This window comes from Eucalyptus grandis, chromosome 11, assembly GCF_016545825.1.
Source record: "Eucalyptus grandis isolate ANBG69807.140 chromosome 11, ASM1654582v1, whole genome shotgun sequence".
NCBI lineage: Eukaryota > Viridiplantae > Streptophyta > Magnoliopsida > Myrtales > Myrtaceae > Eucalyptus > Eucalyptus grandis.
This window is the reverse complement of record NC_052622.1, coordinates 26779399-26792681: the sequence shown is the minus strand read 5'-3', so window position 1 is coordinate 26792681 and position 13283 is coordinate 26779399. Positions and strand designations below refer to the sequence as shown.

At 38.8% G+C, this 13283-nt stretch overlaps 2 protein-coding genes and 1 pseudogene across 2 annotated transcripts in view; 1 reads left to right on the top strand and 2 right to left on the bottom strand.

The window, feature by feature from the left end:
* Nucleotides 1–11839, bottom strand: part of LOC104427750 (MDIS1-interacting receptor like kinase 2-like) — a 39034-nt gene extending 27195 nt beyond the window's left edge. Inside the window, exon 1 of the mRNA XM_039305520.1 lies at nucleotides 10902–11839. Within this exon, the coding sequence (XP_039161454.1) occupies nucleotides 10902–11814 (913 nt within the window). The 5' untranslated portion in view covers nucleotides 11815–11839. The remainder of the gene's footprint in view (nucleotides 1–10901) is intronic.
* Nucleotides 1895–2629, top strand: LOC120289996 (annotated as a pseudogene).
* On the bottom strand, nucleotides 9887–10893 carry LOC104429301. Its single transcript, XM_039305521.1, has 2 exons — nucleotides 10068–10893; nucleotides 9887–9944 (listed from the first exon to the last, which is right to left on the bottom strand). Exons 1-2 carry the CDS (start codon nucleotides 10384–10386, stop codon nucleotides 9919–9921), a joined length of 345 nt encoding a protein of 114 aa, XP_039161455.1. The 5' UTR covers nucleotides 10387–10893; the 3' UTR covers nucleotides 9887–9918.
* Nucleotides 11840–13283: the final 1444 nt, after the last annotated feature.

Here is a 13283-nt window from a genome sequence, read left to right as displayed (position 1 = left end):
GTTCCTCGAAGATTGACCCTCCTAAACCCCCCAAACAAGTAACGATTTCGCACTCTGCCGGTGTGCGTCGCCGTCTTTCGGTCAATCCCCGGCGAGCTCTGAATCTGCCCCCGTTTCTGCTTCTTCAACGGCATTGTGCTTGGGTATGTTGAATTGACTTTGTTTTCGGAGTGAGGCTTGAATAGATCAGCTCCAAGTTGACTCACTGTGCCTTTCGAGGTGTTCTATGTATGCGTGTTCATCTCGTCCTGCATGAGCCAATTTTGTGTTGCTTACCAACTGTTCTATAAAATTATCGAGGCGGGTGATGACACTGCAACGACCTTGTTATCTCCGGTTCCATTTTACTTTTTTGACGACAGAGAGGATCTTTAGGTGTCTTTATGTTTTTGAGCGTATCGTGTCTCTAATGACTTCTTTTACCATGACCGTCATCTGTATAGAGAAGCAGATAATTATTGAGGGAAAAGGAATAAGGTCTGTTGTAATGTGCAGAGATATTGAGGGTTTGGGTCTCTGAAGCATGATGTACTTTATGTACTTTGGAATGTTTTTAGCATTCTGCATCTTAGCTTTTCAAAGAATGGTGGTTGTTGTCAGCATATGGTCAAATCGCTTGTCATATATATATGGCCAATTTCAGCTGGCACTTATTTCTGATCTTACGATTGAAGATGAGCCAGTTTCTCTGCTTCCTTTGACTTGATGGTGAAACAGACAGTATAAGCATTTTCTGGTGTTCTTCTCACAAATCAAGACCCTTTTATTTGTAAATTCCATTGCTGATGTAAGCACTGACATAAAAAAAAAGTGTAGGATTTAAAGGAATGATTGACAGAATCACCCATTGAACATGGATTTCACCTTGTCAACCTTCTCGTGAGAATCTCTTTCAGAGTTATTTATTTTGGCTATTAAAACCTATTGATCCTTCTACATTCTTGTAAAGAAATTGATTCACATGGAGGAAGGCCAATTGAGCATCGTAATTTGACATCCAAACTTATTGAACATATGAAATGTCTCCACCTCCTTTACACTAGAACATAAATCACACAAAGAAGTCAGTAGTATTGGATCTTGTTTTACATTAAGTTTGTTGTTGAACCCCTATTCAGGTGCACCTCTAAAGATCATCATGGGGAGGAAACATAATTAATGGTACTAGTCACAATTTTATTCAGTTTCACGCACTTGGTTGCAGTGCTCTCATTCTAGATCTCACACCAATGGTGTTATGTAGCGATGCTGTTAGATTAACACTCATGTTGCCCTTAGGCTTAGCCTTGCTCACTTGAATCAGGCTAAGTTCAGCTTGAGTAAGGGACTGAACAAAGGCTGAACTTACCTTGTTCTCAAGCAAGTGAAGGGAAGATCAGCCTTTGACATTCACACCATAACTCGAAATGAACTTCCTTGTTTTATGATATCATTAATACCAGTATGGTGATAAGCAGTAACTAGAAAAATTTCCCAGATTGCTCTTGAAGGTTATATTGTTGTCGATCATGATTCTGAACTTATGAGAAGGAACTGTTTGGTTCTTTTAATAGAAACTTTCATTTATTAACTACATTCTCTTGGATGAGTAATCTCCAGTTCTTTCTCAGAATTTGGAACTTTGCAGAAATGACAAATACAGCAATCTAGATCTTTAATATTATGCTTAACATTTATTGTTTTCAGGTTTTATTGCATTACTCTTGGTCTTTAATTTTCACATATTTTCTGGCTCAACTACACATTTACGAACTTTTGATGCACTTAGTTTTGACATGATGGTTCATTTTTTTTTTTTTTTTTTTTTTTTTTTTTTTTTTTTTTTATCATCCAGGAAAGATCTATGCTTTATTTGGTGTGGAAGATTCTTATTTTTTTTCCTTCTAACCTACAGGTGGTTCAGTGCAGAAGGACAAAAGTGACTGTTGATGTAGCATCCATTGGTTCTCCAACAGAAAACACATCATTGCATTGGCTTCAAAATGTTGAGAAGAGAATTATAAAGGTTTTGGAGCAAGCCAGTGGAGTGATGAACGAACTAGCTAGTCCTGCTGGTCCCAGAAAGGAATTTATCAACAACCATTGCCGTGATTTCATGCAACTAATCAAGGACATCCAAGTAACACTGAGAGATGAAATCAAAAGTGCATTGTGAATACTGCCTATTTGAGAAGTCCAATTACAGTTCCCGAGTAGCTGATGAGATTTGTCTCAAAAAGCTGAAATATGTCATTCCTCAACTGGATGGAATGAAAGAGACGATTGAAAAACACAATAGTGAAGCTTGATCACCTAAAGTTCATTAAGAATAGTACGAGATTCTGTATTCTGGTGGACTGTAGGTTTTTGTTGGAAGATCCACTAAGGGAAATTATTGCGGGATATCCATCTTTCTCAGATCAGAAGCACTTAAAGTATAAGATGGGAGTTCTACTGTGTTCATGGATGATGCTTTGGTTTGGCATTTTCTTTTGGGTTTGTGTAAGGTGGATACACCTTACTTGGCATGCAGCCAAGTCTCAGTGCACTAGGAAGACTTTTAAGTTCTGAGCGCAAGCCCATTGAATTGACAGGTCCAGAACAGCACTCTATGGCCGAAACAAATCATGTAAAAGGCACTGCACATCATTCATTCGCTTGTGCTGGTATAATGCGAACAGCAGAGGTTGAGATTTTATTCATGTGAAAACCATGCAACATTTTGACCCAAAATTCATTTTGTATTTATTCAATCAATAAGCAAGTGATGGTATATGGCAGTTAACTTATAGAAGATTGATAGATAGCGAATCCAGAATTGTCGCTTGCGTGTTGCTTCACATGTTACCTAAAAAGAACAAAGGGAGCATCATTCCTTGAACTGGAAAGGTATCAACAAGAAAACCTTCTGTTTTCTGGCTTCTACTCAGTATGCAATGTTTACGTGATACTTACAGCTGTTCGGTTGCCAATTAGATCAATCCAAGCCCATCATGGTAAGCTCTTCACCCCGCCCCCAGCTAACTAGAGATGGCTAGTCATGACATGTCATCTAGACGTAATTTTCTTTTTTTTAATTTGGCAGATCCAGCAAAAATTAAAGAGAATTTAGAAAGCGCGTTCGACAATTTTAGTGTCATTTTAGAAAGCGTGTTCGAATGTACACAAATGATATATCATTTTCGCTATGATTAGTATAGTTGGTCTCCTATGCTTTAGTCATGGACCTCAATGATTTGTCCTTCGAAGGCTCATCCATAAAGCAGACCTCAGCATAATTTGGATGGACTTTAGACGCTAACTTTGCCTGATTCGGCTCGGTCGATTCTAAACAATTTAAACCTTTGAAACATCCTCACTCCAAAAGAAGGGCCAAGCCAAAATACTCATCTGATTCTATTTGAGTACTAAGAGAGAGAAGGTTTAGCACACCTTATACACAATAAGACAGTGATATGCAAGGAAGCAAATGAATATTCGAGTTTTCGAATTTTAAATGGAAAATGAATCGAAATCATGCCACGCATTATACAATTAGAATACATTTTCTCACTTCTCAGACTCTCATGATGACCCTCAAAACTCTTGTGACCCTTTTCAGGAGATATGTGCCTTTTTTTGAACCATTGATATCCACCTTTGATATCTACCAGCCACCCGCCTACAAATCCAAATGAACCTAACCCTTGCAGCAACTTTGATTTTGATTTTGTAAGCACCGGCCTTTCATTTCAGTTCACATCTCCTTTTTCGAGGAGGACGCGTGATTTTTCTAAATCCCATTGATTATTCGGGTCGCGTGAGCATGAAGAGGATGTTGGTAGGATAGACAGGAGATATGTCTGACCAGTTTTGGAAACTCGGGAGGGATGAGCAATCGAGCATTGAGTGCGACATCTGGCCCCCTCGGGTCCTCGGTCCGTTTCCTTTCTCTTTCAAGTTAGGCAACAATAAGGACAGCGCCAACTTGATCCCACAATTCACTCAGATCAGCCATTTTGAAAACATTAATGTTATCAGACGAAAACTTTATAAATTTTCGCGACCATGTATTTAGACATGAGGAACGAAACCTGAATTCTGTTCGCCAAGACCTCGAAGTTGTCGTCGATACAGATATATTTGCATTTTTCACTTTGCTCATAGGTGAATACGTTTTACAGCACTCATCATGGGATTACAGATTCTTGTGCCAAGATTTTCCCGATGATTTCATAGGTTTCTCGATACGAAAGCCGACTATTCGGCTTGCCTTGTTAGTCTTGGAATCCTCACGAATTATTTTTTGGTTTTTTTGGTTTTCAAAGAAAGCCTAACATGTTTTACTTTGACACGGGTTTAGAGTGATAATTTATGTTATCTTCCTACCTATTTAGTCGTAAGCTAAGAGGCAGGCTAAGTCGTTATGGTTTTGAAGACGGAAGAGCTGTTTCCCAAATGACGTTCTCATTGGAGAGGTGCTTTTGTGCTCATTAAATATGCAGATGGTGTCCTGGACCACACCATGACCAGCAAGGTCCTTATAGATTAAGTTGTATTTAAACAGATGACGCAGCTTGGCAATTCATGCATGACCATAATTCAATGAATTTCGCTATTAAAAAAAAGATAGGCACGCTGGAAATTGTTGACACGGCACACCACCACTTCTGTGATTTTCCGATGAAAATTGGCTACAAGGACTACTTTGCAATTTTGCGTGAAGGTCTCAGACTAATTTGGAAAAATTGAAAAGTTTAAAATTGATTGGACAATTTCGACCAATTGAACTCTACTACTCTAATATAGGAAGAGTTATCAAAAAAGTTTTAAACCTCTCATAATGCTTTTGATGTATTTCCTCTAAACTTGTTAATAAATCAAATCAGTAATACATGATTTGTGTCAATTTATGTGTTGCATCATTGGTTCTTTGAATTTTACTTGCTAACACATTAATATATATCCACGACACATGGAAAAAGACATGGATTCCACATAAATTTGAATGATCGATCATCATGCGTTTTCCACATTTAAATTGGGATCTTTGATTTTTAAAACATTTCCAGAGTGTTATTTCTAGTTATAATTAATCAGCATCTTAGAGAGTATTTATTGATAAGACCATCCAATGATTAGAATTCGACACGACGAGATTTTCCCACAAAAAATGTATAAAAATGGAAAAAAAGAAGAACAAAAATTCAAAAGTGAGGTTCAAATAGTAAATGTGGAGTGTCCGTGTTTTTATATTTGTCATAGACCTGGTCAACGCAAGCCGTCTTCAAACTTTGGATCGAAATCATGTCAAATGAAGAACGAGTGAGCATTTTTCACTTTGCTTTGAAAGAAAGTCTCTACAACATTTTGATGGCAGAGGTTTCAATGTCATTATCCTTATTCTTCTTGGGACCAAAAACCTAAAATTCTTATTCAAGAAAGTTGTCCGGATGATTAGTGTGTGTTGAGAAAAGAACAAGTTTTCTGGCTGAATAGTGCACGTATTAAAGGTACGGTATTATAGTTTTACAAAATCAAGTCAACATGACATGCATGAAGTCCTCTTATTTCCATCAAACATCAGGTTTATTAAATTGGTGTCCATCCCATAGTTCATTCAGATTAATTAATGCAAGGCCAACAAAAAATATGTTAAAATATATTAGAGATCTAATTGGATCAACTGAAAGTTCTCGAAGACATTGCAGATTGGTCAAAAGTGATACAAATGAACAAATTGAAAATTTAAGCATGACATGACACATTGATAAAAGTTCACAAACGACAGACACCAATTGACAAGAGCTGTTGACACAGAATTTAAGTGTGGAGAAGTCCGATTACGCAAATCAATTGACTGCGTAATTTAATTTCCATGTTGGTGTTGGTCAAATATGTGAAAGTGCAAAGAGTTTTATTTCGTAAACAAGTATCCGTATTTGAGAGGGAGATGCTCGGGCCCTTCAAGTTTTTGGTATAAATATAGATGAGGCTGTTTTCTGTCTTTTATGCCTTTATATACTATGCAAGTGTGATATCCGAAATTCTAACACCTAGTGGCAAGTCGACATTTATTTGAGGTCTTATGTGGGTATGATAACTGCCCGACTACGAAATTGAACGAGATAGACATTAAATTTTATCATAGGACCTAACTAAACTCGTTTCGAAATTGCGTCAGTGGCACATCTCCATCAACGAGGAGTTACGAAATATGTAGTCACTTTCATGAAGCGAACATGCAGAGGCCATGGTGGCGATAATGAGTGCCGAATGATGCTGAAACCAGCTCCAGCTGTTAACAGGTTTTACCCAAGATAATGAAATGGCCTCAAGTAATCGCCAATTTAGAATGGTTCAAAGATACATATTTGACGTTTAGAAAAGTGAGAATGGACTTTGTGTAAGAAAATATGAAATCTTTCCAATTTTACTAGTTTAATTGGCTCAATAAGTTTGAATGATCAACTTATGTTCATTTCGTCGTATGGAATTGAACCAATTCAAATTTCCAGGATGGTATTGAACATAAGCCAAAAGTGATTTAATTGAACTAATTGAAACTTCAAGTATGACATGGCACTTTGATAAAATTTCATGGATAACTAGTATCATTATCTCTTCCAGAAGTGGAGACTACATGTTCTTTACATCTCGATTAAAAGAAAGCAATAGATGTCGATCCAATGCACTTTGCAAATTTACTTCCTGATTGCTCTGAAAAAACTTAGAAATAATTGTGAAACGAGATCTCGCCCAGAAGCCTTCTTATCATTATTTCTGTTGGGATATAATATGCGGAAATGACAGGATCTTGCAAATTACGTCAACGCGAAATCACCGGAGAAATAAACGAGAAAATCGGGACACAGAAATTTACGTAGTGCAGTGCGAGTATCGGTACCTACGTTCACGGGAGAGCCAGCAGCAAATAATCCACTAAAATCGGAGAATCAGAGTTTACAATCGTTCAATCGCTCAAGTGTTGCCCACACCTAGATTTAACCAAAACCCTAAGTGTTTATAAAATAAACAACTCATTTGAGAATAAATTCACAGCACAAAAAAAACCACACGTTCAAGTCGCACGCCAAAAGAAAACAACTTCAGCTTCTCTTCGGCGGACGTGCGGCTTCTTACGTTTGGCTTCAGCGGAATCCCTTTCTTCGTAGGGTTTTGTTCACCGACTTTGTGCTTCGGCAACGTCTTCTACGCAGGGAAAAACATGCATTAAAGTTTCCTTTTATACGTGTGCCAAGGTCAAAAGTTTGACCTTGGGCCCACCACTTTCAAATCTTCATGCAGGAGGTGGCTTCTGACGAGCAGAGAATAAGGCCTGGGCCCACCTATTTCCTTCCACGTGCAGCGTGCAGAGGGACTTCAAGGCTTCATTCTTCTTCTTCAATTCGAATTCCACAATGGCAAAGAAGAAAGTTTCCCTTCAAATATTTTATTTTTATATTTCTTCTTTTCCAACGAAAAACTCGAGACATAATTTTAACAATTTCTGGTGCCACGACTCCAAACAATAAACATGGCACTATTCCTATAACGTACAAAGTGAAGCTGGCTCTGCAGTAAAAATCATAAATCACACGGTTAGGATGAATCAGAACTAAGAAGGAACTGAAGATGGGCCCCAGACGTCTGAATGAATATATTCAACTGGTCGTTTGGTCGAATGAATAACTGTTATAAACTTAACTCGGTGCTGCTTCCCATAGATGCAGTGTTTACATAAGTCCAACTTCCCTGTTTTCTGACCCTTCAACAACCCCTTTCACTCAGCATTGTCATACCTGCCTCACTCATGTGCCCCAAACGCATATGCCATAATTGAGTTAAATTAGAGTCTGACTCACCTGATGAAATAGCAGCACTTCCAGTCACGGTCTCTCCCAGTAAATGATAGAGAGTATTCATTTTCTTCCCCTTCATCATTGTCATGGCACCTTGAGAGATCTTCAGTACTCCACCTTCAGTGGTGTACCTACACCCGATGTCATCAAGTGTCCCCAGAAAAATAAGGTTCTTCTTGAGCTCCGGTACATGCCTCACATCTGTCAATGTGCGAACCACCCCATCGTGCATCCGGATCCGGATTGTCCCTATCCCCACAGCCTTATAGATTGCATTATTCCCCAAAAGAACCCTACCACCATCTGCAGCTTGGTAAGTAGTAAACCAGTTCTTATGAGGCGTCATGTGATAAGAACACCCCGAATCTAGTACCTATTCGTCTCCTGACGAAGTAGCAGTCACACATAAGACAGCTTTTGCATCCCTATTGCTCCCCTTAGCAACGTTTGCCACACTGCTTGTAACATTTTGCTTATCAACTTTATTTCTCTGCTTTGGACAATTTCTCCTGATGTGCCCTTCCTCGTGACACTCAAAGCACTTCACGCGTCCTTTGGACTTTCTATTGTGTGATTTCGATTTGCTTTTACCTCTGATACTACTAGACTCTCGATGTTGTTCTTTACCCCCAAACCGTCAGTGCTTGCGCTGCCCCTTTCACTAGACCGTCATCTCGCAACTTTCTCTGTCACTCCTTAGAGAATAAGGCAGACTTTACCTCCTCTGAGGTAATAGTAGTACGCCTCTACAATAGTGAATCAGTAAAATGCTCCCATGACTCTGGTAAAGAGGCTAACAACATCATACCCTGTTCTTCATCATCAAGTATCTTACCAACGTTCTTCAAATCCAACATGAGTTTATTAAATTCATCTAGGTGGATTTTGATAGACATACCTTCAGTATATCTAAATTGAAACATCTTTTTCAGCATATACAATCGATTGTTCAAACCTTTCTTCACATAGAGTGCTTGAAGTTTTGCCCATAATGCTGCGGCATCCTTCTCTTCAATAACCTCTAGTAAGACCTCATTCAACAAATTTAACAGGATTATGCTCTTTGCTTTTTGCATAAGCTCTAACCTCTCTGAGGCTTTCATTATAATCGGCACTCATCTTCACCATCTAGTGCCTTGGCCAAACCTTGTGTTGTCAATAAAGCCCGCATCTTGATGCTCCATAACACAAAGTTATTTCTCCCATCAAACTTCTCAATCTCAGATTTCCTTTCAGACATAATTGCAATAACAGAATTTCCAGATAATAATCAGACAAGCCAAAGCCCCAAATCACAATCAAGAAATCCAACCCCACGCTCTGATATCAATTTTTGGGATATAATACGCGGAAACGACAAGATCTTGCAAATTACGTCAACGCGAAATCACCAGGAGAAATAAACGAGAAAATCGAACACCAGAAATTTACGTGGTTCGGTCCAAGTATCGGTACCTCGTTCGGGGAGAGCGGCGAGCAAATAATCCACTAAAATCGGAGAATCAGAGTTTATAATTGCTCAATTGCTCAATCACTCGAGTGTTTCCCACACCTAGATTTAATTCCAAACCCTAAGTGTTTATAAAATAAACAACTCACTTGGGAATAAACTCACAGCACAAAAATACACACATTCAAGTCGCACGCCAAAAAAGAAAACAACTTTAGCTTCTCTTCGGCGGACGTGCGGCTTCTTACGTTTGGCTTCGGTGGAATCCCTTTCTTCGTAGGGTTTTGTTCACCGACTTTGTGTTTCGGCGACGTCTTCTACGCAAGGGAAAAACCTGCAGTAAAGTTTCCTTTTATACGTGTGCCAAAGGTCAAAAGTTTGACTTTGGGCCCACCACTTACAAATCTTCATGCAGAGGTGGCTTCTGACGAGCAGAGAATAAGGCCTGGGCCCACCTATTTCCTTCCACGTGCAGAGGGACTTCACGGCTTCATTCTTCTTCTTCAATTCGGATTCCGCAACGGCAAAGAAGAAAGTTTCCCTTCAAATATTTTATTTTTATATTTCTTCTTTTCCAGCGAAAAACTCAAAACATAATTTTAACAATTTCTGGTACCACGACTCCAAACAATAAACATGGCACTATTCCTATAACGTACAAAGTGAAGCTGGCTCTGCAGTAAAAATCATAAATCACACGGTTAGGATGAGTCAAAACTAAGAAGATATTAAAGGCGATCGTCATCATTATAATGAACCAAACAAAATAACAAATGAAAGGTAAATTTAAAACTTACCATCTCCTGTGAATGCTCCAACTTTTCCAACACTGAGACTGCGAAGTTGCTCTAAGCTAACTGTAGAGAGCAGCGTTTCCAAGGGTACTTGAATGCGAAGCTCATGTGAGACTTGTCCCATGCTTGGTCGTAGCCGTGGATCGGCTCGCAGGCACGCGAATGCTAGCTTGGCAATCAAGACCACGTCTTCTGCATCTCGAAGACTAATTCTAGAAGGTGAGAGACGTTGATCTAGCACGTCCTTGAACATCATCGAAGACTCAGTTTGGTCAAACGATGAACATTCCTGAGAGATATGATCTCCTGGATGCTTTCCCATGATTGTCTCTAATGCAACAACTCCAAAGCTATACACATCGCACTTTTCCGTAGGAATGGTAGAATAAGCCAACTCTGCAAGTGGAGAAATCTTATCTTCTTATAAGCTCGATCTCATGTTGTATTCAAGTTGAAAACATTGCTTCTCATGATGTGACGATTACAAGTACAAATTTCTACTCAATCTACGCTTACAATACTGATTTGAGAAGGGGAGTTTATTCTTTGACGAAGTTCAAGGAATTTGATTGACGCTTAAAGTACAAGCATCATTTAGGTAACACACGACCTTCATATCCTTAAATAGATCATTTCTAATGTTTTTCCTCATTTTCCAATTCATCTTTTTTGGGGAAATCAGAAAGCTTTATGATCAACACTGAACTTGAAATCTCTAAATTGGTAAGCTAATTTCCATAAGAAGATTAATAATCAAAGAACCCAGTGAAAGTTCAATTATAGAAGGGATGCCTGTCACTAAATGCTCATTGAAATCGAAAAAAGATTATGAAGTACCTGGAGCGATATACCCAATGGTGCCAGCAATAACAGTCCAATTTGATGAATCTGGCCTTAACAACCTTGCAGTGCCAAAATCGGAAACATGAGGCTCATAATCACGATCCAATAGAATGTTGTTACTAGTCAAGTCTCGATGAATCAACGGAGGTGAACATTCGTGATGCATATAGGACAATGCATCCGCAACTCCTCGGACCATATTTACCCTCTTGTCCCATTGAAATTCTTTTGCTCTTTCATCATTGTTCAAAGTTTTTCTCAAGTTTCCTCTTTCCATGTACTCATACACCAAAAAATAGCGTTGGACATGAGAACAAAATCCATAAAATTTCACGATGTTGCGATGGCGTAAGTTTGTTAAGGCTTGAATTTCCCTTTCAAATGGTCTCAAGTCAACAATCTCATTGTCTTCCTGGGATGGAGACAATTGCTTCACTGCAACCATTTGACCTTCTGATATCTCGGCTTTATAAACAATTCCATATGCTCCTTCACCCACATAGTACTTGGAGTCAAATCCTTCCGTGGCCTTGATGATTCGGTCATAGAAAACTTTGCCATCATAACTCAAAATACGCATGAAATCCAAATCATTTGCCCATTCATCATTGTCTCTCTTGATATTCCTTCTTTGACGATGATTGGCGATTATAAAAATGATCAAGGTGCAAGAGAGAAGGAGAAACCCTAAGAACGAGAGAATGAGGATAACTATGATTCTCCCTCCAACGTATCGATTGTGTTTCTTGCTCCCGGTGGAATTGCATTTTGGTAAGCCAACAACATTTCCACAAAGCCCTTTGTTATGCTGTATTACCTCAAATGGAGCCTCATCAAAAGCCTTGACATTTGGGAGAGGACCTTCTAGGTCATTGTAGGATACATCAATAGAAGTCAAGGCCCGCATATCACCAAAAGAAAGGGGATGGAACCAGAGATGCTGTTATGGGAGATATTTAGAAATTGCAAGTTTCTTAATTCTGCAAGCTTTCCTGGTATATTTCCAGACAAATTATTGTAACTCAAATCAAGAACCTCGAGGACTGGTGTGTTGCCTATCTGAGGAGGAATGCTTCTTTGGAATTTGTTCCTGCTCAAATTTAAGCTCAGTAGGCTTGTGCATGAGCCTAATTGAGTTGGAATCGATCCACTTAAATTGTTTGATGCCAAGTTTAGATGTGCCAAGTTGGATAAAAGTCCAATCTCAGTCGGGACATTTCCCGTGATCCCATTGTTGCTTAGATCAAGTTTTAACAACATCGAGAGGCTTCCCATTTCCATTGGAATCTCTCCACTTAGATTATTTGAAGAAAGGTCCAGTTGCTGTAATTGAGCCATCCTTCCAAATGATGTAGGTATCTCACCAGAAATGTTGTTGTTTGATATCTTGAAGCTTGTCAAATTACGAAAATGCTCCCATTTCCACGAAAGTTCGCCATTCAAATGATTGTTACTTAAGTCCATATAATTTAGATACGGATATATTCCGAAAGCTTCGATTATGTTTCCAGTAAGTTGGTTTCCTTCTAGCCTCACTCTAAATAATGAAGTACAATTCCTCAAACTTTTTGGTATGAGACCTGTGAAATGATTATTATTGACGCTTAAATATTCCAATGATCCCCCAAGGCATATATCTTTTGGTAGTTCCCCCTCTAGATCATTATCATATAGATTCAAATATATCAAATGTGTTAATTTATTAAATTCAGAAGGCAATGAGCCAAAGAATTTGTTGTCACCAAGGTTAAAACCAGTTAGATTGGGCAGATTTCCAAATGAAGGAGGGATTGAACCGGTCAAATTATTACTGAATAATTGTATTATTTGAAGAGAAGTGAGCCTCCCTATTTCCCAAGGAATGGATCCTGATAATCTATTTCTATGTAAATGAAGATATTTTAAATTTCTCAACTCACTAATCTCTCTCGGAATAGAATCGGAAATGTTATTGTGACTAATGTCTAAGTCGATTAAATTGCCTAATTTTCCAAGAGATGCAGGAATGGGTCCGGAAAGTTGATTTCTAAAAGATCAAGTTCCAAAAGAGAATCCAACCGCCCAATCTCTTGAGGGATGCGTCCACTCAAGCTGTTTGCAGTTAGGTAAAGATATTGAAGACTCTCTAGCATACCTATAAGTGAAGGAATGTCACCAAACAGTTCATTAGCTTGAAAGAGCAAGAATGTTGAGTTTGGAAAGGTTACCGATACTTGAGGGGATGGAGCCATAGATCAAGTTGTTGACAAGTCCAAAGCTAGCCACATTGGTTAAGCGTGAGAAGTCAAGGCCATCTAGAGTTCCTCTCAAACCAATATCGGAAAGATTTAGATTGTTGACAAGTCCGGAGTTGTCGCAAACAACACCGGTAAAGCT

What these genes read in the sequence shown, in the direction of transcription:
- LOC104429301 (XM_039305521.1), bottom strand. Translation starts at nt 10,386, where the DNA reads ATGGGAAAGCATCCAGGAGATCATATCTCTCAGGAATGTTCATCGTTT. An exon ending in TGGAGCATTCACAGGAGATG is followed by an intron (nt 9,945 to 10,067) that starts GTAAGTTTTAAA and finishes TTTTTACTGCAG; the next exon opens with AGCCAGCTTCACTTTGTACG.